Source organism: Lissotriton helveticus, chromosome 7, assembly GCF_964261635.1.
Source record: "Lissotriton helveticus chromosome 7, aLisHel1.1, whole genome shotgun sequence".
NCBI lineage: Eukaryota > Metazoa > Chordata > Amphibia > Caudata > Salamandridae > Lissotriton > Lissotriton helveticus.
In genome coordinates this window covers 487971093-487994180 of record NC_136068.1, presented here as the reverse complement: position 1 = coordinate 487994180, position 23088 = coordinate 487971093, and the positions used below count along the sequence as shown (strand labels likewise).

The window sequence follows — 23088 nt, the reverse complement described above, 5'->3', positions numbered from 1 at the left end:
CCCAATCTTTCTGTGGAACTCGGTGTGAGGTCATAGCTACCTCGTAGGCCTTAAACCATTGCTGGATGTCATCGTTTTTATAATATTCTTTGACCACATCCTTGGGGATGTGGACCTTGGGTTCCACTGGGGGACCAGACTCTCGGGTCGCTGCTGTTTTGTTGCCTTCGTTCCGGGCCTTTAGTTCGATTTCCAATATGCTGCGCTCGTGCTCCAGCTGGAGCTTCTTTCCGTCGTGTTCTCGCTGGAGATTCTTCTCCTCCAGTTCTCCTTGCAGCCGTAGATGCTCGATGGCTATCTTCTTTTCGGCCAGCTTGAGTTCTCCTTCCATTTTCAAACGGGCTAGTTCTAGCTCGTGGTTTCGGTTGCGTTCTCGGTCGGTCATCTCTTCTCGAGACAGACCTCTCTCGGGGCTGTAAGTCCGCGTCGGGGACTCTGCTCTTTCTTGCTCTGGGGCGTGGGTTTCGATCAGGGGTGCTCCCCCTCCATCGGCTTCCGTCGGTGCTGGAGGTTGGGCTCCGGTCTCCACCCAGGCTGTTAGAGCTTGTTGGAAGTCCTCTTTGGTGTTTAATCCCGTTGATGGGATATGGAGATCTTTGCAGAATTGCTTGAGCTCATGGTGCGAATAGTCTCCCAGAAGCTCCATCTGGAAGGTGGTCTTGTCGGTAGTGACGCTCATGGCTGCTCTTTGTTCGGGTAGTGTGTCAGTACTGTACGATCCCTAGACGTAGGTTCTTATCGCGACGCTGCCACCAATGTTGGAAGGGGCAATCTCCGAGGGCCAGGTTGTGCTCACCCAGACACCCCAAGATCCACCTCTCCCACAGAACTTACCGAGTCTTGATTGTGAGGTCCTCGCCGGGGAGGCCTTTGGGTTTGGGATCGTACACACTGAGCTCACACCACACTACGAACAGACACCACACCGTTGGGTTTTAGGAACAAGTTCGTTATATAAGCAAGTAATGAAGGAAGCACTCTTATATACACAGTGGCAACAGGACCACAAAGTCTCTGAGGATTCGGGAAGGGGGAAGCGGGACAGTCTTTTAGTCTCTGGGTCCGTACGAGGCGTACCCCACGCACAGCTCTCAATCCTCGAGCCGGGGGGTACGGGATGGTGGTCGTACTGGCTGCCTCACCTTCGTCGAGTCGGCCCGGTCGTGATGGTGGTCTCGATGGTCCAGCCGGACCAGAGTACTCCTCGAGCCGCGACGAGGTCAGCAGGGCTCGATCGGGAGAGGTTCGTGAGAGCCGCGACAGCGTCAGCAGGGCTCGGATGGTCTTAGAGGTCGAGCCGCGACAGCGTCAGCAGGGCTCCGGTGGTCTTTAGAGATCGAGCCGCGACAGCGTCAGCAGGGCTCCGGTGGTTCAGTTCCTTAAGGCGAAGAAGGAGCCGCGACAGCGTCAGCAGGGCTCAGAGGTTCCAGGTGAGTCTTCTTAGGGTCAGCCGCGATCAGATCAGCAGGCTTCAGGTCCAAGATACAACTGCCCGCTAGTTGTCAGGCGGGCCCAGTTATAGTCCTTTGGCTCTTTGATCTCCGGACCCTCGCAGGCAGAGGTCTCCGGCCCTGGGGGCTGGTCGTTGGCGAGGTCCGGCGGTTGGCTCTTTGATCCCTTTGAAAGATGGGTCCGGGAATTCCCAGACGCCCAGCGGGTCTGGAGCCAGCCCTCGGGGAGGCCAGAGGGGTGATCGAAACTGGCCCACAGGGGAGGGCCAAAGGTGTGACAGAAACCAGCCCCTCAGGGGAGGCCGGAGGTGCCATCGAAACTCCCTGGCTTATCTCACTCGGGGAGCCCTTTACCCCCCAACCGGGACTGGCGCGCCTTTGGAGTCTGGGTTTTGCTGGGGCCGGGGTCACGCTAGGCCCAGGGAGACAGGGAAGTCAGGAAGGGAAGATGGCGTCCGGGCCTTGTGGGGCATGCAAGGTTAGGCGCTCGGAGCCGGGAGTGGAGCGGGGAAGGCAGGCCTGGTCGAGGTTCCAGGGGGATCTAGGCTTAACTGGGGTAGGACGACCAGGCTCGGGTTGCAGGCTACACTAATGGGGAGGCTGCGCAGGGGACTCGGGGGACAGGCCTACGCTCACAGGGTGTGGAGGGACAGAGGTGAACCACGCCATGAGGCCTGGTCCAACAGTGGGTATGTGAGAGACTGTGCCCTTAAGTGGTTTAGCTTCTTCCTCACCCATAGATCTTAAACTGCCCCACTAAGCCTACCTCGGTGCTCAGTTCTCAGTGCCACTTTGTTCAGTCTTTATCTTGCGCCTTTCTCTGACATTATTCACTCCCTTGGTCTCTTCTACTTCTCCAGCGCTGATGAAACCTCATGGATCCTCAGACTGAAAGGTGGTCTACCACAAATCAAGTTCGATTTTAAGCAATATATGCTGAGAACTGAGGATGGATGAACTTTAATTCTTAGGTTCTCAAATCATCAAAAGGGCTGGTCTTAGTCTTTGGCAATAATGGGACACCAATCCTTGGCCGTGGCCCCCTACCTAGTTCCTCTGCTCATCACCTAGGTATCTTTTTGGATACCCACTTGGCTTTTTATGAGCAAATCCCTAAAACCACTTTCACCTGCTTTTTTCTCTTTATGAGCAAATCCCTAAAACCACTTCCACCTGTTTTTTTCTCTTTAAGGTTCTTAAGAAAACCTGTCATCTCCTGCCGATAGACAGCTGGGAACCTTAGTCCAAACATCTAATTTGTCAAGGCTGGACTAATGTATATGGGTCTATCTTGGACTTCCAGAAACAGAACTACAAACTATTCAAAATGCTGCAGCTCACCTACTCCTTGATCAAAAAAACATGCGACTCCATTTCCCAACATCTTTGCACTGTCCACTGGCTGCGAGTTGAGAAGAGATGTAAAGCGCTGCGCTTTTGCTACCATGCCATAAATAATCAAGGGCCTGAAAATCTGATGAACATGTTCCCACGCCTACGGGCCCTTTCGCAATCTGAGATCGGCCAAGGCCATTCTATCTAATGTTTCTCTAATATGAAAAACACTCAAGGATGAAGATCCTTTCAATTTCGAACCACCATTGTGGAATACACTGCCGACCTCTCTCCGCATGATAGTGTCCCATCTACTTTTGAGGGGACATCTGACAGCTCATCTTTTTTCTCTATAGCTCAGTGGCCCTGTGCGGTAATAGATAGCCCAGGTCACCCCATGTGTGGTAACAATTTAAACTTTGCAAAACTTTAAATCAACCAGCAACAACTCCAGCGTAGTTCCCAGCGCGGCAGACACCCTGTTGCTGCGCCAACGTGCCCCATCCCTGGCAGAGGTCTGCACTTCCTTTTTTGAGCCAATCACATCACAGTGAGCTACCCTCTGACACTGGCAGCATTGACCCCCGGGAGCGCCATCCTGTCTTCTTACTTCATAGACAAACCACCACTCTGTTACCGGCAGCAGAGGCGCCAGGGACGTATCCTGGCTTCTTTCCGACCTGTTCTGTACACTTCTGAAACTCACACCTGCGTTGCTAGCTCTGACTGCTAAGCACGTGCGATGGAAGCTCTTGCGGGTGCTGGCTACGTATTACGTACTGTGCGTGCGTGCGGTCGCGCGCCCTCTGATCGTGCTTACAGTACACCTGTGTATCTGTTTGTGTCGCTTGAGGAAAGCTTGCGTTTCTGCCGAAACAGTGCGCGGCCATCTTATGCCCTCCTGTCCGCGCTGCAAATGCGTGTGTAGGGATGTTTGTATGTGAGTTGTATAAGAGTGCAGCAGGGGCACATTTCACCGAGATGCCGCATGTTTTCAGGTATGGAAGGATGTCAAACGAAGTATTTTTTTTTAAAATTATTTTTAGGAGGTAAGGGTGATGTAAGCGGTGTGGTTCCATAATAGTAGGCGGGACTCCACATGCTGACTGATGATTTTGCAGGAGAAGAAGTTTTTATGGAATGGAACTTTCCAGAGCTGGTCAGTTATGGTGACTAGCTAGAGAGTGGAGTGGTGAGGATTGTAGAGCTCCGGAATTTTGACAAAAAGGGCAGCCCGGTGTGAGTGGAAGGGAGACAGTCAGCTCAGCTTCAGGAAACCCCCCCCGAGGTGGAGCATGCCTTGTCCTAGAGGGGGGCACGTTCTGTTTGGGATTCAAGAGCCTTTGAGACTTGATGTAGCTTCTGGTGGGCAGATCCCAAAGCGCCCATGTCAGTCATACTTGTGAGGTACAGAGAGGTGCTGGGGGTCGAGAGGAGTTGCTGGACTCAGACCCGATGATTCCAGCAGTAGGCAGTGTGTGGGTGACATGCAGTTGGTCACCATGAAATGGCTACCAAACCAAGTGCGTGAGTTCAGGGCATCATGTGGCTTGCACATCACTGTACACAGGGCTGCGCTAGGCATGGGCAGCTGCCCAGGGCCCCGTACTCAGCCCTCTGGGGCCTGCACCAGTGCGACAGATCTGGACCACGGCATGAAAGGTGCCACCTGGCAAGTGCACCACCTTAGGGGCTCCTCTCCCCTGGCCTCACTGCTATGGTGTAGCAAGGGGTACCGGAGGGGAGGTGGCCCACCTCCATTCCCAGTTGTAAGAAGACAGGTTCTTCAGGTTTGTCCTGCAAATAGGCCTCCCCCCCACCCACGGAGATGCACAGCGGGATGGTTATTACCCTGCAGTTCAGCTCCCTGGCAGTATTAACCCTCTCTGGAGATAAGCAACCCCCACACCTTCAGCCCTTGATGAGCTGTTAAGAGGTGCTTGTAGGTGGCTGAGAGGGAGGGGCTGCAGCTTCAGGAGCAGGGACATCTAATCAGGTGCAAAGCGCCCTGAATGTGTCAAGTCTGTGCAATTTAGAGGGGTCTCACACATTCCCTTTCTGTCCAGGGCCCCAAAAACCCTAGAACTGGCCCTGACTGTACACCACTGGACTTTTCCATAGACTTAATCCCACAACCAGTTGCAAAATCCCTATGTTTTGTTAGCAAGATTTATTAATGTAGGCCACCTGATGCTTAAATGAATCCTACAAGAATTGCCTGTACACCTAGTGGCACCAGAGAACTTGTAAGCCATAAAACGAGGGGTGCACTGAGCTCGTTTGTATATGGGTATGTATGTTTTTGTTTGTGCACCCCTATTTTTTTTAGTATGAAGAACACTTTCACCATTGCAGCTCGTGCTATATCTATTTTGCTTCAAAATTAACAGTGCAAAGTAGCTACCTGATGTGTATGCGACGGAAGCTTGTGCTGCTGCTACCCATGCTACATTTGTTCTGTTTGGCACTGCTGTACTTGTGTATGTGTAACTGAGAGAAGTGTGTATTTGTGAAGGCTGTTCTTGTAAGGCAGCGGCCTATAAACTGCCTGACATGAAGGAATGTCCAGAGGCTCATGAGGGTAAGCAAAGAATGTCTGAGCAGAACTTAGCCAATTCACAAGTGTTGCTGACATGCCAATAAGGTTTCGACCAGATGCTTTCAAAAGACAACACTGACCATAAATGCAATGTTTTAAATGTTAAATATTTTACAGTAAGAAAATTTAAAACAAACCTTAAGAATCACATTTTTAATGTCATGTAGGACTTACAGCCAACAAAATAACAAGCATTGGCAAAGCCAATGTATCTTACCTTTGAGACCTATTAGCTTTGCCAATGCTGAACAACATCAGTAAAAGGCAATGTTTTTTGTTTGCCTGTGTTGTTTGAAAAAAAGAACTGCACAGATGGGGGGAGGTTAACAGAGAAGAGGGAGCGGGAGCAGGTTGGGGTGAAGCAGTGGAGATTTGGGGGGCATAAAGGAGCGAGAGACCTTGGGGGGGCACACGAGGGAGACAGCTACTCGTGAACGGGGAGGGGCATACGAGGAAACAGGAACACTGAGCAGAGTGTGATTAGCAGGTAGGTACATAGGAGAGAGAAAGCATGCAGTCACAAGGGAGAGATCAAAAGCAGAGTATATGTGTGGGTATTTGGCTTGCGAAGGGAGATAGCTGGAAACACATGCACTCTGATGGTGCGCTTAACACAAAAGAAAAAATAGTTCCCTAAAAGTGACCAGTGGAAGAACACAAGTCAGCCAGTCAAGAGGATGATACAAAGTCTATGCTCCCAGGGAGGAACAAAAACAAGATGGACAAAGAAAGCCATTAAATAAGCAGCAATTAAATGTGACTGCCAATAAAGCCAACCAATTGCAAGAAATGGGGGAGTTGTAAGTCCCTGTGCATTCTTTGGTAAGCCCATAATAGGTCTTTTGCAACCATGCAGCTTGCATTGTCTGATCATTTCAACCTAAAAGCAGTGAAAAATATAATTTGGACATTGCTTGTTGGAAGATGACTTCCTCCTCCCAACCTCTTTGAGTATTTGACTTGCTCACTCTCAGAGTTTTGCATTCCTTGTGTTTATTGTGGAAAAATAAAAAGGCACATGTGAGTGTCAGCTTTTGTCCACATTTCAAAATAGCCTCTCCTGTTTGATGCTGGGCTTTGTATAACATATATAAAGAACACAGGTGTAAGGGACTGACATTTATAACAAAGACTGTTGGAGGTACTAAAAATGTAATATAAATATTACTTCATGTTTAAAATCCCCCTACAAGGACAAGAAAAACAAAGGACCGGTTAGCATGTCGGATCACATTAATGGGCGATAGGCTGATGTTTTGAGTGGCTAAAAAAGGAGATACGCCGGGATAATATCTGGCACGTTTAAACAAAGTACTTATAATAATTTTGAACATGCGATTATTTTATAAAAGTGATGACAGCCCATTGAATGATTTATAGCCAGGAGAACTTACTGAAGACGGTAGGGAAATTTTACCCATTGACAGTTGATATTTGAAATGGACGAGACATTTTATGAACACTAAAAAGTGTTTCATTTAAGAATGAGAAAGTACCGAATAAAAAACAAGTATTTCAATAAAAAAAAGTATCAAGTCAGGGGACACGGCGTTACTAAAAGGAAGGCATTGGCAGTTTGCCGAGAAGCTTCAATTATTAAGTATTTGATAAGGTTGTGAAATGCCTGTCTGGGATGGTGAAATATTGTGACAGCTGTACTTGCTGCTGAAGTACTGGGCCTTTTATCTATGTTGCAGAAATATTAGGATGGCTGTCGTCGGTGCTGAAATACAGGGCAGGTGTCTGTGTGGCTGAAATATAGGAAAAGCTGGTCAAGTGGCAAAAATATTCGCGTGGGTGTCTACCTGAAATAGTGGGACAGCTGTCTATGGTGCTGAAATATGAGGAAAGCTGCTTATAGTGCAGAGATTTTGGGTCGCCTGGATGCGGGGCTGCTATATCGGGGCAGCTCTCTGTGAAATACTGGGGCGCTGTCTCTGGTCCTGAAAGTGTAGGACCACCGCGCCTCGTACTGAAATAGTGTGGCAATATTAGGACAGTTGTGTGTGGTTCTGAAATATTGGAATAACTGCGGTTTGACTAGTATATAGGCCTCACTGTCTTTGGTGCCGAAATATTGGGGCAGCTGTCTATGACGATGTAATAGCGTAACAGCTGCCACTGGAATGAGCTAGAGACAGATGTCTATGGTGCTCAGATATTGGGACAGCTGACTGCGATAGTGAAATATTGTGACAGTTGTCCATGGTGATGGAACACTGGGCCACCTGAGTATGATGATGAAATACTGGCACTGCTGTATATGGCTCTAAAATACTGAAGGGCCGTGTGATGTGTGCAGGACTGCATGTGTGAGAAATACTCTTGGAACTATAGGCCAAAATGCCCGAAACACATTTTCCCAGAGACACATAATAGGTAAAACCCTTTGATACATTTGGGCCTATGAGCGGTCCTGATATGCTAGAGGACGGGGTGGGTTGGGGAAGAAATACTTGGAAACTGAGTGGGAAGTGAAATATCAGAAGGACTGTTTGCCATAAGGAAGTATTGGGAAATATGCCTGTGGTGCTGAAATAATTAGGAGATTTGTAGGATAATTTAATACAGAGGGAGCTCTGAGAGGTCTGGAATTGGGAAGTAACAGAAAGACTAAATTAACAGTGGTCATGCTTGTCAGTCTGCTGGAAACCTCTATCCTCCCCAGTAAGCAGAGATTAGCCCCCACTTTCCACATTGACGAAACCGCTAATGTGCTTTTTGCTATCAATATGTAAAATGCTTGTTTGTGGCAGGACATTCTTTCACCCTCCTCAACACCACAATGGGAGAGGGAGAGGAAAGTGGACATACACTTTGAAGACAAACAGCCCTGATTATAGGATTTGCAAATAGGGTAGAGTATTTATCACATTGGGCCCCGATTATGTGCCCCCCACAGCGAAGGTGCTACTTATCGCACCCGGTAAAATATGACTCCCCAGTATTCAGAATTTATTGGGTGTGATAAATTGTACCTATTACGAGTGATTGGGTAATAACATGCATGTTTTATTGCTAACCAAACCTAAATATGCATCTCACAGTATAATCCTACCTCTTTTCCCCTTTCAAATTCCAGCACGTTTGACATGCCAAAATTTAACAAAGGGTACAGACTTTTATCTCAACCAGTATTTACCAGGTAAGGTAAACTCTGCACAACTCAGACTACCAAACCCTGCACAGTCAGAGGTTTGTTCAGGGATCAGAAAACTATGGCTTGCATTAGTAAATACAATTAATCTGGGGTAAGTAGTTCCCACATTCAGTAAATACCATCAGCTTCATTTGAGGTATTTACCAGGTATGCTTAAATATCTCTTATCCTGAATTGTGAACTTGGATACGAGGCATAACGTGCAGAATCAGTACTTAAAACACGAAGGGGCATATTATCAAGGGGGTTTATCTCTTTTTTGGCTTTAAAAGCCAAGAAAGTGGAGATAAAATTATCTCCCTATTACCTAGCTGTCGCTAACACCAGTTAGCGACAGCTAGTAGGAGATAGCGACCATCTTGGGCCCCACTTTGCATGTCAGTGATAATTATCACTAATGACATGCAAAGTGGGCGTCCCAAGATGTTAGCGACTGGAAACAGTCGCTAACATCGCTATCTCCTATTACTAACTTTTGGAGATATTCGCGCTAAGCGCGAATATCTCCAAAAGCTAACACCTGCCCTGAGCAGTTCTTAGCCATGTTATCCAATGGGAGGTGGATAACATAGCTAAGAGCATTAGCTCGATAATGCATGAATATCGCTGACTTTTCAGCGATATTCATGCATTGCGGCCGTTTTTATCGCATTTGCGATAAAACTTGGTAATACCAAGGTTTATCTGCGATAAAAATCGCCGCAGCTCTGCTGTAAATTTTTGTCTCTAACCAGCAATAGCGATAATTATCGCTAATTGCTTGGTAATATGCCCCCAAATTCTTTATGTTTTCAGGAAATGGAGTTTAACTCTTACCTCGTAATTGTGGCCTGAAGCACTAGAAAAACCACCTGGTGATGAGATTCGGGAGAAACCGATTGTGTACTGAAAAACTGGGGAGTTGGTTGTATTACTGAAATGCTGCAGGAACTGAACGTGTTGTTTTTGTTGGCATGGTGATGAAATATGAGGTGACGTCTTTGTTTGTTCCTCTCTATGTGTGTGGTGATGAAATACCTTGGGAACTCTATGGTCCTGACATATTATATGTGCACCGGAGTGATTGGTGCAAAACAACAGTTGATGGACAGAATGCTGAACAATGTCATATATTCACCCCAGTACAGAGATCTGGGCCTAAATCCATCGTTTTTTTGCGCTCCACACCACCCCAGTTCAGACATGGCTATATGCAAATCAGCCTTGACCCTGTGCCTCATGGGAACAGTCCAGCCCGAACTGCCAAGCCATGTATTTCCTGGACCGGAATTCAAGCATCCTAGGACCGGTTTTGGCTATCAGCCGTCTTCAGCCAGGATAGCTTGACTCCAGTGGTGTGGAGAGCATGGGACTCACGTCTGAGCATACCCATCCCACTCGGGGTGACAAATGCAAAATAACAGTTGATGGACTGAATGCAGAACAATGTCATACATTCACCCCAGTACAGAGATCTGGGCCTAAATCCATCGTTTTTTTGCACTCCACACCACCCCAGTTCAGACATGGCTATATGCAAATCAGCCTTGACCCTGTGCCTCATGGGAACAGTCCAGCCCGAACTGCCAAGCCATGTCTTTCCTGGACCGGAATCAAGCATCCTAGGACCGGTTTCTGGCTATCAGCCGTCTTCAGCCAGGATAGCTTGACTCCAGTGGTGTGGAGAGCATGGGACTCACGTCTGAGCATACCCATCCCACTCGGGGTGACAAATGCAAAACAACAGTTGATGGACAGAATGCAGAACAATGTCATACATTCACCCCAGTACAGAGATCTGGGCCTAAATCCATAGTTCTTTTGCACTCCACACCACCCCAGTTCAGACATGGCTATATGCTAATCAGCCTTGACCCTGTGCCTCATGGGAACAGTCCAATCCGAACTGCCAAGCCATGTCTTTCCTGGACCGGAATCAAGCATCCTAGGACCGGTTTCTGGCTATCAGCCGCCTTCCGCCAGGATAGCTTGACTCCAGTGGTGTGGAGAGCATGGGACTCTTGTCTGAGCATACCCATCCCACTCGGGGTGACAAATGCAAAGCAACAGTTGATGGACAGAATGCAGAACAATGTCATACATTCACCCCAGTACAGAGATTTGGGCTTAAATCCATCGTTTTTTTGCACTCCACACCACCCCAGTTCAGACATGGCTATATGCAAAACAGCCTTGACCCTGTGCCTCATGGGAACAGTCCAGCCCGAACTGCCAAGCCATGTCTTTCCTGGACTGGAATCAAGCATCCTAGGACCGGTTTCTGGCTATCAGCCGTCTTCAGCCAGGATAGCTTGACTCCAGTGGTGTGGAGAGCATGAGACTCACGTCTGAGCATACTCATCCCACTTGGGGTGACAAATGCAAAACAACATATGGCTGGGTTCAAACTGGAATGGCATGGTGAGCAAAAAATGATGTCACCCCGAGTGGGACGGGTATGCTCAGACGTGAGTCCCGTGCTCTCCATGCCACTGGAATCAAGCTATCCAGGCTGATGAGGGCTGAAAGCCCGAAACCAGTCCTTGGATGCTTGTTTCCAGTCCAGGGAGGACCTGGCTTGGCAGTTCAGGCTGGACTGTTCCCATGGGGCACAGGTTCAAGACTGATTTGCATATGGCTGGGTTCAAACTGGAATGGCATGGTGAGCAAAAAAACGATGGATTTAGGCCCAGATCTCTGTACTGGGGTGAATGTATGACATTGTTCTGCATTCTGTCCATCACCTGTTGTTTTTGCATTTGTCACCCCGAGTGGGACGGGTATGCTCAGACGTGAGTCCTGTGCTCTCCATGCCACTGGAATCAAGCTATCCAGGCTGATGAGAGCTGAAAGCCGGAAACCGGTCCTTGGATGCTTGTTTCCAGTCCAGGGAGGACCTGGCTTGGCAGTTTGGGCTGGACTGTTCCCATGGGGCACAGGGTCAAGACTGATTTGCATATGGCTGGGTTCAAACTGGAATGGCATGGTGAGCAAAAAAACAATCGATTTAGGCCCAGATCTCTGTACTGGGGTGAATGTATGACATTGTTCTGCATTCTGTCGATCACCCGTTGTTTTTACACCGGAGTGATTGGTGACAATGATAAACTCCCATACCTTGGAGATTGGTATTTATTGGGTGAGGTAATTATTGCCTATTATGAGTTCAGCCCTCAAAAATGTGACAGAACAAGCAGATTTTGGCACCTTGTGCTTAACATCCACAGTTACCGATAATTACCTGATCTTTTCCTTCCAATAAATTATGTCAGGTTTGATCTGGAATAATTTTTACTGATGGTGCAGGCTTTATAGAAAGTCCACACAAGACACATTTCTGAACCCTAGGCTAACGGAGCTTTGCACATGTGTCGAATTTTCTGGCCCACTTGTCATAATGGCCATATTGCAAATCAGTGAGTGGTGCTGGCTGATGGGAGAAGTGATGTGTGGTGCTGGGAGTTGAGATTAACAACCCGCTGTTTGTGATTTAGCATTACAAAGGATGCCCTAAGGTGATGAAATGTTTCACGGGTACCCTGTGTGCAAACTTCCACAAGAGCAGTTTGTGATTGGTAAATATTGCCTTCTATATATGGTGATGCAGTACTGTGCTGCCTGTGGTGCTAGTCTTTTATCAAATTGACTGCTCCAACTTCCCTCTTCTTTGCTCAGAACTGGTATGTCCTTCATTCTTGGGTTCTTCTTAAGCTACTTTCCCTCAGAGTTCTTGGAATGGGCAGTGAGAAGCATTACCTCTCAGATGTCTGTGAGACTCCTCACAAGGTCCTTGATATCTCCCTCGGTAGCTCCTCTCCCCGCGGAGCTACCATCATCGAAGGAATAGTTAGCTCGGGGAGAGGGTAGTTGCCATGGGTTACATGTAGGACTCTGAGGGTCTCATTAGAATTGAGGAATAACAAGGGAAACCAATAATTCCCAGACTAATTCCACTGATAATTCCTCATTTTCTCTCTATATTTCACCCTGAGCCTCCTCCAGCTTCCAGCTGACAGTCTTCAAGTGAAGTCCCAAAGATCCGCAGAGATAGTCCAGATTCTGTAACCCTGATTCAGCCAGTGACTTTTGTTACTGGCCAAATCGGGATTAGCAGGGACCTCATAATGAGGAACCAATTCATAGCACAGGACAGCCTCTACTTGTTGTGAGCTCATCCTGACAGATGATAGTGCTGATGAGGTCAGTGACCAACCCTAAAAAAGGGGTAGGCAGGCAGTGAGGCGATTGACAGAGCAGAGTTGTTTCTCCCACTTGCACAGGTAGCTGCATTACAGTGTTAACTCAGGAAATGTCAATGGACCAGGGAAGCATGTTTGAGCACAGTCGTTCTGAGCTGCCTAACACTCTACCTCTGGTTGCAGGTGGAGGAGATCCGCGGATGCATAGAGAAACTCTCGGAAGATGTGGAGCACGTGAAGAAACAGCACAGCGCCATCCTGGCTGCCCCCAACCCAGATGAGAGTGAGTAGAGCTTCAAGTGCAGAAAAAACTCTGGAGTGTGAGACTCATCCCTCCCTTCCTTTGTCCCTTGGAGCAACTCCTGTTCCTTCCCAGCTTGTCTGCTGAGCGAGGCATGTGTTAGGTTTTGTGGTTGAGCATTTCCTCATCTAGTATCTCTGTCTTAATATTATCATAAAAATGCTCAAATCTTAAAAGCATTGAATTACTCAATGTATAATTGAATGTGAGTTTGGTTTTGGAGATATTTTCAAATACATTGCCATATTTTACAAGCCTGCAGAATACCATGTTTCCTTCCTCCATGTTCATCTTCTTAGAGAGAGAGAGAGAAATAGAGAGAGAGTGAAGGAGAAAGAAAAAATGAGAGACCGAGAGAGATAGAGAAAAAGAGAGAGGGATAGAGATAGAGGCTAAAGAGAGAATTAGAGAGAGCTTACTTAAGGTCAACCCCATTCCAACCCTTGCATTGCTTAAGCAGACCCCGTCCAATCATTGGCATGAGACATTGCCAATCACATCTTGAATCACCTAGATGAGTATCTTAGTCTTGTCATTATGATACTAGCTACAGATTTATCCGTCTGCTTCCTAGTATTTGCTTTAATTGAAATGCATAAAAATACTTTTTACATCCGACAATTACACCCAGTCACACACCTTTTGTTACATTCAGTGCATTATCTCATCCACACACTGTATAAAAAACTATCGTTGTTATGTTTTGATCACTGTGAGACACCTTGTTTCGCTGTATGGCAAAACAAATGAATTACTACTGAATCCATAGGAGCGTTGCAGTATCAGTACTCTTTATATTTACGTTCAGCCGCCAGGCCACTGATAAGATGTGGCACACCTGCCAGCTCCTATATTAATACAGTGATTAAATAAAAAAATAAGGGCCTGATTCACAAAGGTAACTTACACTTTTGAATAATTCACACTTTTCAGTAAGTGTACTACTTTTTTGCTATTCACAAAATTCAAAAGTAAATTTACTCCAAAAGTGTAACTTGCATTTTTCCATCAAATTTAAGTGTCTGGGGGCTATACACAATTATGAGTATTTTACACTTTTGAGTAAGTGTACACATTTTTGACTATTCTCAAAATTTGAGTATAAGTTGCGCTTTTGGGTACATTTACATTCTGATTTTTTAATGGACAACACGTGTAAATTACTCACAAGTGTCTAGCCTTCAGACCCTCCAGTTTGGTGCAGTCATATGAGTTACCGTTTTGACATAAATTTACATTTGGATTTTGTGAAAAGCCACAAAGTGGTCAACTTACTCATAAGTGTAACTACACCCTCACCTTTGTGAATCAGGTCCTTAGTGCGCGGAGTAGCTTTGGTAAAGCCAGTAGGTCTGAATTGTAACTGAAAATTCAAGTCAGGCCTATTGACTTTGCCAATTCTTGTTTAAACAGGCAGCTTCATCATAAACCAGTAAACTGACCTTATTCAGGAATGGATTGATCATTCAGGAATGCTGACTTTACCTAGAGGTTGCAACCTCTGTCTTCCTACAGGGTTGCATGGGAAGCCTTAACTTGGTCATAAAAGGGATGTACTTTTACAACGCCTACCTTTACATCGTAAGTTTTACAACGCATACCATTACAACGCATAATGCTTTTGGGCGCTGGGTAGTGAATAGTTTAATTTACTATTCCAACTTCAGTCCCCGTGGATAGTAGGGAAGGTGTTGGATAGTACATTAAACCTATTCCCTACCCTAGAGCGCCCCCCAGCGCTATGCGTTGTAATAGTTTGCGTTGTAAAAGTTGCGTTGTAATGGTAGTTCGTTGTAAAAGTTTCGTTGTAAAGGCTGTATACCTCATAAAAGTATCCATGGTCATACTGTTGGAGCAATCCTTTGCCAATGCAAACACCACACTGCCACATCTGACTCAAAGCAGCACCCATCACACACACCTTGTTTTTCACAGGTAGAAGAAAAAGTGGGCAAAGTAGAAAGTGCTCTGGCAAGGTTTGCTTTTCAAGCTAATACAGTGCCAACACTGGTATCACTTCAGTACTAGTAACCAGGTAGACAACACAAATGTATGATGCCTTAGTCTGTTTAGTAAGTAACGTGCAACAGTCCTAGCACTCTGAAGAGCAGCTCTGGCACACTGAGCTAGTCAATGTCACAGTGATTTGCCTCCTGCCACATGAGCAGCATAACACTTTACGGGTTTCCCTCTTGAGACATATTCTGGAATATGTTAGCATCACCCCTGGTAAGCGGTTTACAACCATTACAACTAAACTTTTACCACGCAGTGCTGTTACAACGCAGGTTTTACTACGCATACCATTACAACGCATTACACTGGGGGGCGCTCTAGGATAGGGAATAAGTTTAATTTACTATCCAACACCTTCCCTACTATCCACGGGGACTGGAGTTGGAATAGTAAATTAAACTATTCACTATCTAGCAGCCCCAAGTGTAATGCGTTGTAATGGTATGCGTAGTAAAACCTGCGTTGTAACAGCATGCGTGGTAAAAGCATGCGTTGTAACGTCATACATTCCTGGTAAGCTAGCATGTTCGTTATCATACTTCCAGGTGCGCCCCCTGAATATCGAAGACAGAATGTCGTGGTATATAAATATCGAGGCCAAAATATCGAAACTGAAGTATCAAATGGTAAGCAAGTATAGATTTTCTATACCTAACTCCAAACCTACGTACCTTGAAGATATACATCTCATATAAGGTATGTAGATGTGGAGTTAGGAATAGTAAATCTGTACCTTCTCTATATGCACTTACCTTGCAGTAGTTTTGTCTTTATATTTTGTCCACAATATTCTTATATGAAGATATTTCCATGTTCCATATTCAGTAGTACAATCACATTTCCAGATGTTCAAACGCTTCATTTAACACACAACCAGTGAAGAGTATGTATCCTAAAAACTAAATGCGAAACATTCATCCCCGGTTATGTTCTTCAACTGAAATATCTTGAAGAACTTGTGCATTAGCTATACAGCTGTACATAGCATATCGTATTGAAAACAGCAATCATTTAATGTCACACGTGTCCTTTAATAGTTTTTTTTTTAAGGAGTTTTATATAGCGCAAACTTTACCGAGTATCGAGTATCAGAGCGCTTTACATAGCACCAGTTGTGTTACATGAGGACACATTCATCATTTTTGTTAGGCATGGGGAGATTACGTGATTTGCCCAGAACCACAGGATGTTCAGCGTCATTGTCGAGACTCGAACCCAGTTCCCCGTCAACCCCCCTAGCCGTTAGGCCAACTCCTCTCCACAATAGTTGAAAAGGGGGGGCACAATACAAACTTAGCTGAACTTTTTTAAGTCAGAATGCTCTTTATTCAGCATTATGCCATCAGAGTCACTCAAAAATATAAAATAAATAACAATACAGTAACAGAGTAGACACAACTTGCAAGGAGATGATAGAATGTCCATTTAAAACGCCTGTCTTTATAGCAAAAATTAAAACAATAAAACATTGCTGAATGTGCAAACAAGAATAAACACTACTCGTCATTCCTTCATAAATCAGGCCTCATGTCAGAGACATAAAACAAGTAAAACATTGTCACTCATGTGTTATGTCTATACTTTATGCTAGATCTTAATTGGCAGAAGCATGCAATACACTTAATAATAAATAAGTCAGTAAGATACATTTTTGACGTTAACTAAAGAACAGTTTGTAAACCCTCCTTCCAGCATATGATAAACAACCAGGATTCATGGCCATCCACCTCAGCGAAGTAAACATTTCATAAATGCAACTAAAGGCTAAACAGCTGGCTGGCCTAGCATCGCACAACAATGACGACAATAATTCATAACATTCATTTAAGAGTTAAAAAGACAAACTAAGGGGGGCGTGGTTAGCAGCCGATGAAGATGGCTGCGTAGCTGCTGAGCTCTGTGTGAGAGGCGCCCGTTTCCATTATTCCGAGCATTTATCCGTCCAGTAACGAGGCCCCCGTGGCAAGAGCTGCGGTCCGGGGCAGAGCGGTGCACGCAGGCGGAGTCGAGAGGCGCTCCAAAGCAGTGAACTGAAGGTGACGAGCGGCGGGTCCGGTGGGCCTTCGCGGTGACATTGAACCGCGACCTGCCGCATTTCTGCCGCCGGGCGGAAGTGGTGGCAAGCCGGCTGCTGCAACGGCGGAAGTGCCCCATACTCCTGAGGTGACGGAGGACAGCCATCCTAAGACCCGCCGGCAGCGTAGCACAAACAGCGGCGGTACGCCTCCGGTTTCCAACAGCCACGGGACAAAGACACGGCAGCCCTATAACCGCCCACCGGCACCATTGGACTCTTCCGGCGACTGCACAGATGTACCCAGCTCCTCCCTAATACGTTGTATTCCCTACCGGCAGTGAAGTGGCGACAGTAGAGATAGCGGCGGCAACTGTGACATTTACCCCCCCCTCACAGAAAGCACATACCAACAGTGCACTGACCAGCAACGGTAGGCGGGGAGAGTGAGGGGCAACAGCACACATGTTGAATTATTACATGCAAACCCCCCATCAAGCAGTGAAGTGGCACCAGTGCCGGGCACGGCGGAGTACGCAAAATTTATCGACACCACCTCACGGGGAGAGAAAGGACACGCGTGAGGCGGAACCGTAGACCTTCCAGACGGCCCTGCCAGCAATAGAAGGGAAAGGCGGACCGGCCCATACCGGAGGGGAGGACACAGACCCTGCGCTGACGACAGGAGATCCAGGCAACAGTAAGCCCAGTGACCCCCGCGGGGCGACACCGCTCAACAGCTAACAGCGGAGGTAATACCGCGATTGGAGACCCCCTCCCGCTTGGCCGGACTGCCCCACCTGGCCGCATGTACTGTATCCCGGCTGGCCTTGACTCCCTTGCTGCCCACAATAGCACCATCCTCGCTGCACTGACTCGTGGCGCACCCTTGAACCAACGTGAACACCCATCGACTGCTGCGAGTGGACCATTGGGGGGTCAGCCACACCGTGCCATCCCTCTTGCAGACTTGGCCTGATCGCTTGTCTCCTCCCATACCAGCCTTGCAGCGGCAAACCCTCAGGAAAAGACACCATGGCTGGAAGAGGCCCGAGAAACCACACAGCGCAGGCCAAACTAGATAAATATGCGTACGAGAAGAGCACCTCGCAACCTCCGGAGGGCCGTCCGTCCACAGGAAAGCCGACTGACGGAGAGGGGATGAAGAAAGTCACATTTGAAGACATAATGAAAGCATTAGAGAAAACAATAAGAGAGTGAGGGTGTTTCACTTAAATGTGAGGTGGGAACTCCTAGTCCCCAGTAAAGATTATGACAAAAACAATTGGAGGAGTGCCCCCTGAGGGCGAGACAGAGAAAGTCTCTGCGCCTGAAGCTTAAGGCTTACTCAAGCACTTGTGCCCAACCTTAACATAGGACATAGCATGTCCTTTTAGAAGACCCCTCACTCACCAACCTAGTTGGTGACATGCTGCATCATCGGGGTCCCACCCCGAAGGCCGAGTGCCAACAGGGTGTGCTGCGACACCTGATTACAGTGGAGCGGGTATTTTTTCTCTTTTTATATGTGCAGTGATAAAAAGGGGTAAGTGATTTAAAAAGGGGCCAGATCTACTCACTACAAGACTTTATTCCTGAGTGACTGGACACCTTAGTAAAAGAACTGTAGCACCTTTGTCTAATTAAGTAGACTTCGGTGTTAAAGACGTGTTGTGTTTATAAAATAGCGACGTGTGCTATGTGATTAAAATAAAAGTCTTAGGTCTACATGTTTCAACCTCTTATGATTGTGGGTTTTCGTCAGGACCAAAAGGAAAAAGAGAGATGGACCTGGGTGGTACGCACACGCTAAGGAGCGCCCTGCCCTCGATCCGTGGTGAATGGGAACACAAAATTGTTTCCCTATACAAAATGGAGTCTTCTCCCCACTCTGGAAGAAAAACCTGTGAAGAAAAAATTATTTTTGGAAAAGGGTGGTTGGGATCACACAATACGAAAGAAACATTGGTAGTACATATAACATATAAAAGTTGGAGTAGAAGAAAGTTCATCTCCTCGTGGTAGGTAAACACAAATGGTTAATTAACCGTATCTGTGTCTACTCCATTCACGGTGTATCCAGCCATTAGGATCAGTGTGTGGCTCAGATCCTGATACTGCTTTCAAAAGGCTGTATGGCTGTGTAAGCCTATTGATGAGAGAGAGTTTTAAGACTATATAGCCCTTACGATTAATAAAGTTTATTTGCGGAACTGTGCAACTTAAGCATATCGTGGTGAAAAAACGGCTACTAAGGGAGGTGATGATGTCTCACAAAATACCCATGCACGTCACATTCACTTATCCCAGTTATAGGATCGGATAATTTGTTTGGTAAGATGTAGCAGGATGACACACGGATATTTGTAAAACATTCAGCTTACTCATAGAGCGGTAAGATTCCGCCTCATGGGCGTTCGTGGTCCAAAGGCGATGCTCGCGTAATCTAAAGGGTAACGGAAAAAACACGAGCGGAAAACGCGATGAGTGACAGGACGTCATCTCGTGCGTGTAAACAAAATCCAGAGAGATCGTGTGAGATCTGACTTACTTGCGGCTTCTGTTCCTCGGACTGGTAACCTACTTGGTTCCATCGACGATACGTCCCGTGGTAATCCCTCACCCTCAGTGCGGGAGCGTTTAAATAGTTTGGAGCTCTGCTTCCTGGAAGGGGCGTGGTCGGGCCGCTCACGTGGGTCACTCAGCCAATCGGCGAGTTCTCGTGTCAGACTGAGGCTTGGAACTCAGTTTCTATGGCAACCCTTGGCATTTCGAGGAAGACTCGGAGGCGCCTTCGTAAACTCAGGATAACGAGGCGGGATTTGCTTACATTTCGATCCCCATGGGCTTGTGTTGTATACGGTCAGAAACGGGCACCAGGGGCGAAGGGGCAGGGTCTATGATACATAATACAAAACAAGAACAGACCAGGTCTAAAGATGCGTGTGTGTCTATATAGGTGGCCGTGTGACAGTTAGGTAAATGTGTAAACAACTACTGTTGTATCACAACGGACAGAACAAGTCCCATCCGCCCACCCTTTTGGTGGAATTTCGTCATGTGGGAATTGTTTGAACAGTCAGGCCCCGACCATTTAGTGTCAGGAATGAATGTCCATGCTCTAGCCTCGTTGTTCCTCAAAAAATAGAGTGAAGTGCAGTGCTATAGTGATAGTGAAGAGTAAAATTAACTACAAAGACTCAAAGAACATACAGATAGGAGTCTATGTGTCAAAGGTTAAAAATACGCAGAGTAGTCTAACGCTAGCACTACTCAGTGGCGCTTCGCAGGATGGTCGACATGTTTCAGCCTACAGGGGAATTGCCCCGGCTTTCTTCAGGACCTATGTTATGGATTAGCTGCTGCATCTAGAAAATAGTGAGTGAAAGAGGAATAACCAATAATGTACTCAAGAAAAGTTACATATCTACCAGGGCCGTCGCGCTTCAATATCCACTGTGGGGAAAAAAGGGGGCATATCTTCATCCTAACAAAAAACAAAGAATTTTTTGTTGGAGCAATACTATTTACAACAGAACCAAGTGATCACATGCAACAACACCGTCACACAGACAGCACAAAAATAAACACACCTGCGCGAATAATTTGAATTCCGCAGTTTAACAAGAAGCATAATAGCTTCATCACAAAGAGGCATTTCCTCATAGTGATACTCACCCAGCTTTTTGTGGGTGAAAGCCTCACCTCACCCGGCATCCGCTCGGGAGAATGAGGGCCCGCTCTATAGTGTAGAAAAAAGGACACAATAAGTAAAAACTTTACTATGCCGAGCCAAATTGCTCTACACATATAACCCAACTAACGCGTGATGGTAAACCCACTCACAGACCGTAGTTATCCTGCACATCGACCTACAATGAGTGGACTGGGATGTGACTCATCACCCAGAGCGGAAATTTCGCAATGGTTAGTATGTTTCCATGACTATCTTAGACACCCACTAGGGAAGCTCATTACATGACAGAAAGTAGTTTGGGGCTCAATCCTGACTGTGAGTCACAGACCCATATATATGTACCACGATATTTGGTAAACATGTTTTTAGTAAAAATAAATTTATAAGAAATTTTTAAGTTGATAAAAGTCCCTGCATAGTGACTTTTTAAACCTAGCGTAGTGTCTTTTTAAAGCATAGTGAAAGTACCCACCAGATACCAATACAATGAGAAGCAGACACAGTCTTACATCTAAACACGGTTTGTGAAAGTCAAAAACTATGCAGGCTGTTACCAAGCTTATTAGTTCGATGTATGTCAAGTTAAAAAAAAGGTCAAATGAAAAAGGGGAAGGGAACACGGCGTCTAACCTGTCCGTCAGTGCCTCTTGTTTTCAGCCAAGCGGAAGTGGAGGTGCTTCCGTTACCGCCCTGCTTCCCTTTCAAACAATTCCCACATGACGAAATTCCACCAAAAGGGTGGGCGGATGGGACTTGTTCTGTCCGTTGTGATACAGTAGTTGTTTACACATTTACCTAACTGTCACACGGCCACCTATATAGACACACACGCATCTTTAGACCTGGTCTGTTCTTGTTTTGTATTATGTATCTTGACATTAGGGGTATGAACAGACAGGTCGGTAAATATTCCCCTTGACCCTCCCACACACATTTTTGTTTTTTGAGCAGGGTCTATGATAACAATTAAAAGGAGCAAATTCACATCTTGTCTAAAATAATAAGGGGCTTCTACCACAATTGTTATTGGTACTCGGATACGCATGGAGACCACATCACAGAATATCACGGAGTGTAGTCAGAAGAACTTCCATATGACTACGTTGGCAGTGATGCAAGTTACCAGTCTGGGGTATACTTTGTTGTTGATGATGTACTCTTTACCCCATGACTGAATTCCACGGAATATTGTCGTTAAGACCAACCTTATGGGTTGACAGCCTATAGACCCATCTCTGTTCTTTTTCAAAGAGGCGTTGAGTCAGATTGTTCCCAGGGCTTATCTGTTCAATGATAGTCCATTGTAGGTCGTCAGGCGTATGTCCTGCAGTTAGATAGTGTTCTGTCAATCTGGTCATGGACTTCTTACACCTGATGGTGCTCCTGTGTTCCCCTATAAGTAGCTTGACTTTTCTGTTGGTCATACCAACGTAGTGCAGATTGCAGGGGCACGTAATTCTGTAGACTACATTTTCACTGTTACAGTTTGTATGACCTCGGATTGTCCAGATCTTCCCTGGTTCCAGATCCATGGTCTTTGTGTTTGTCGTGAAGGGACACACACTACAATTGCCACACTTGTAATGGCCTGTCACTTTAGGTAGCCCCCAGGCATTCAGCACTGTTTCATTTTGTACTGCTTTTATTATTGGTCTGGTATTTACCACTGCATCTTTTATGCTTTTCGCTTTTCTGAATGAAAAAAGTGGTTTTTCCCATTGCCTTTTGCCAGAATTCAAAATCGACCAATGTTTCTTTATCACCCTGGTTACATCGTTTGAAATCTTGTTATATGTGGTAACACATGTGAGTGGGGTTTCCTCAGCTGGTCTCACTGTGTTTTCCAAAAGTACTTCCCGGGGTTGGTTGCGGGCACGTTTCTGACTTTTTTGCAAGATTCTGTCCAGATAACCTCTGTCCTTCAGGTTTTTGGTGAGGTCGCTTGCTTGCTCTTTATAGTCCTTGAGTTGACTACAATTGCGACGAATCCGTAAATATTGCCCGTACAGAAGATTCTCCCGTAATGGCCTGGGATGGAAACTTTCGAATCTTAGAAGATTGTTTCTTGCCGGAGGTTTGTAGTGTGTTACAGTTTCAACTACCATTCACTTTGTTTATGACCAGGTCAAGGAACACAAGTGTGTTTTGGTCCTTGACATAGGTGAATTTCAGATTGTCGTCGCAGGTATTCATCCAGTTGAAAATGGAGATCAGAGAATCTTCTGTTCCATTCCAGATTGCCAGCACATCATCAATGTACCGTTTCCATAGCAGGACATTTGATCGATAGGGTTTTTTTTTCACTCAGTATATGTTTTTTCTCAAAGTCGTGGACAT

At 46.2% G+C, this 23088-nt stretch overlaps 1 protein-coding gene across 1 annotated transcript in view; it reads left to right on the top strand.

Annotated features, from left to right (window-relative positions):
* The window catches only part of STX1B (syntaxin 1B), a 395893-nt gene that overhangs the window by 201794 nt on the left and 171011 nt on the right, over positions 1-23088 (top strand). Inside the window, exon 3 of the mRNA XM_078650555.1 lies at positions 12907-13006. Coding sequence (XP_078506681.1) covers positions 12907-13006 — 100 coding nt within the window. The remainder of the gene's footprint in view (positions 1-12906; positions 13007-23088) is intronic.